Source organism: Echinops telfairi, unplaced genomic scaffold (assembly GCF_000313985.2).
Source record: "Echinops telfairi isolate 266 unplaced genomic scaffold, ASM31398v2 ScPeMD7_7468;HRSCAF=8506_0, whole genome shotgun sequence".
NCBI classification, from domain to species: Eukaryota; Metazoa; Chordata; class Mammalia; order Afrosoricida; family Tenrecidae; genus Echinops; species Echinops telfairi.
The window spans coordinates 61,185,773-61,188,191 of NW_022111369.1; the positions used below are offsets into that span (position 1 = coordinate 61,185,773).

A 2,419-nucleotide genomic window follows, 5' to 3' on the forward strand; every position below is an offset into this window, starting at 1 on the left:
TCCCCGCCCTCACCCAGGCACTGCCTCCTCTTCGCCCGCCCAGGGCCCTCCAATGGGAAGGGATGGGGAGCTAACCAATCAATTGGGTCTCTTCCTGGGTTGGGTGGGCACCTGTTTGTGTACTGTACCCATTTTCAAGTCCCAAGGTGGAGAACGAAAGGGCAGGGTGATGGGGATGGCCGGCCAGGGGAGGGAGGTGGAAAGGGGAGGGGACCCAGTCTAAGCAAAAACAATCCCGGAGCACCTCCTCCTTAGGAGTGGGAGGAGGGAAAGAAAGCTGAAAAAGATTCTTCTTGGTAGAAAGGGTGACACTCCCTGGGCAGACTCTTGCCCAACTGTTAGGAAGTGGACTTGAACCTCCACGCGTTTGTCTTGCAACAACTGAGAAGAAACCAAATCGCTTTATTCTGCCTGTCCCCACAGGGCACTGGAGGCTTCTTTATTTTCTGTAGGGGAGGAAGCAGGCAGAGACTGGCGACCCCTGATCAAAATCACTTTCATTTCTTGTGACACTCTTTCAAAACAGACCTGACTTCCTGCCAGAGGTTGACCTTTTCAGGAAAGGGCCCAGCCAAGGGTCTTCTTGAAGCGCAAACCTAACAACTGGGCTGGTGCGCAGGATCCGGGGAGCAGGGTTTCCTTGTGCTGAATATGTGGCTATGGGTAGGAACCAACTGGAAGCACCTACCACCACCACCACGACCGCCTCCTCCACCACTATCATATACCATGTATTATTCTGTGATTAATATTGACAATCAACATTACTAAAGATTCTGGATGGTCTGTTATGAGGAGGCCCACAGGGGAGTAAGGGGTGACACCGATTCTAGAGATGCGACTGGTGGCCAGGGATCCTGTGTAACTAGTTCCATGTAGTGCCAAGTACAGGGAGTTCCCAGTCAGGAGCCCAGACAGCACCTGCCCTAGAGGGTGATCCTGGCTTTGCTACCTGTGTGGTCATTACATAAGGAAAAGAAATAGGACTATGGACAAGAGCAATGGGACTGTGGGGGGATGTTCTGATCATAACTCTTTGTTGAAGGAGGGATACATCTTCAATAGCTCTGACTCCAGAGTCTTAGGAGAGGAGCAAATGCCACCTCTCCTAACAAAGTAAAGGTTCATCTCGCTGTAGGAGAGAACAGACAGGCACTGGGCTCTCTCTAGCCGAGCAGATAGCTTCGTGCCCCAGATTCATGTCCTAGGTAGAACACCAGGTCGACATTTTGGCAGAGGGACAGACACGTGGCAGGGCAAGGGACTTCGGATCAGCTGCCTCAGGTGCAAACTGCTGTGAGCCAAGTAGCCTAGGCCAGGCAAACTCCTCTCTGCACGCGCAGAGCAGCCCCGCAGCCGAGCCCTGAGATCCTATTTTTGACTCTTCCCCTCCAGCCTCCCCCACCCAGAAGCCAGGTCCCAGGAGGTAATTAGTGTGGGGGAGAGGCGAAGCCTCTGAGGGGGCAGGGAGATGAGAAAGTACGGGTGGGGGCGGCCCTTCTTGTCATAGGTCTCGCGAAGAGAGGAGAGGAGAGCAAGCGAGTGAGAAAAAGGGAGATTTTTGTTGATTTATTTTTTTTGTCATTTTTGCATGTGAGGCATACCTAATGATATTCCCACAGACAGACAGACAGGCAAACGAAGAGAGGGACAGACAGGACACAACTTGCGCGTTTGGAATCGTTCATACCCCCAAATCCGGGACGCAGCCTGTTGTCATAACCATCGAGTAAACCGTCCAGGATGCGGGTAAAATTTTCCGGGCATAATTTCTCTTCCTTTTGGTTCTGTCCTGGGGATTCGTTTAAACTGAAAGTGGAAAAATAAATAAATAAACACGACGAAGAACCAAAACAAACACGGGGGCGGGAGGCATTATTTTAAGAATCCGCGCCAGAGAACAGGTGGTGACAGAAGGTTAATCTAAGGAGAGTCCCTGACTGGTCCCCAGCTAAACCAGGCAGGGCTGCGGGCAGGAGGGGGGCCTGCAGCCAGGACCAGGGACAGCGCACCCCGCACACACGCACTCCCGGAACCCACTCGCTCTCCGCCTCTACGCGGTCCCACGGCAGCCTGGTGGCCCATCCGGACCTGGCGGAGACGGCTGGAGGGTCGAGCTCGCCCCGCAAGCGTGGCGGCTGGCCGAAGGCGACCGGGGACGAGCCCCGTCTCCCGCTTCCCACTGCCCCGGCAGCCCGAGAACTCACCAATCCGCCAGGCACAGGGCGTGCAGGAGGGCGAAACTGGCCACGGCGGACAACGCGAGCGCGGGCACCTTCTTGGCAGAAACCATCTTTGCCACATGCCATACTTCAAGCCTGTTCCCGTTTCCAGGCTCCGGAGATGCCCCGCGCGGGTGGCGAGCGCAGAGGGCAGCGCGGCTCCAGCGGCGTGCGCACACTCGCGCTCCCTCTCTCCG

The 2,419-nt window shown here is 55.5% G+C and overlaps 1 protein-coding gene across 1 annotated transcript in view; it reads right to left on the reverse strand.

Annotated features, from left to right (window-relative positions):
• Nucleotides 1–2,398, reverse strand: part of GABRA4 (gamma-aminobutyric acid type A receptor subunit alpha4) — a 56,726-nt gene extending 54,328 nt beyond the window's left edge. Inside the window, exons 1-2 of the mRNA XM_045284055.1 lie at nucleotides 2,208–2,398; nucleotides 1,691–1,809 (exon numbers count right to left, since the gene is read on the reverse strand). Coding sequence (XP_045139990.1) covers nucleotides 1,691–1,809; nucleotides 2,208–2,293 — 205 coding nt within the window. The 5' untranslated portion in view covers nucleotides 2,294–2,398. The remainder of the gene's footprint in view (nucleotides 1–1,690; nucleotides 1,810–2,207) is intronic.
• Between the last annotated feature and the right edge of the window lie 21 nt (nucleotides 2,399–2,419).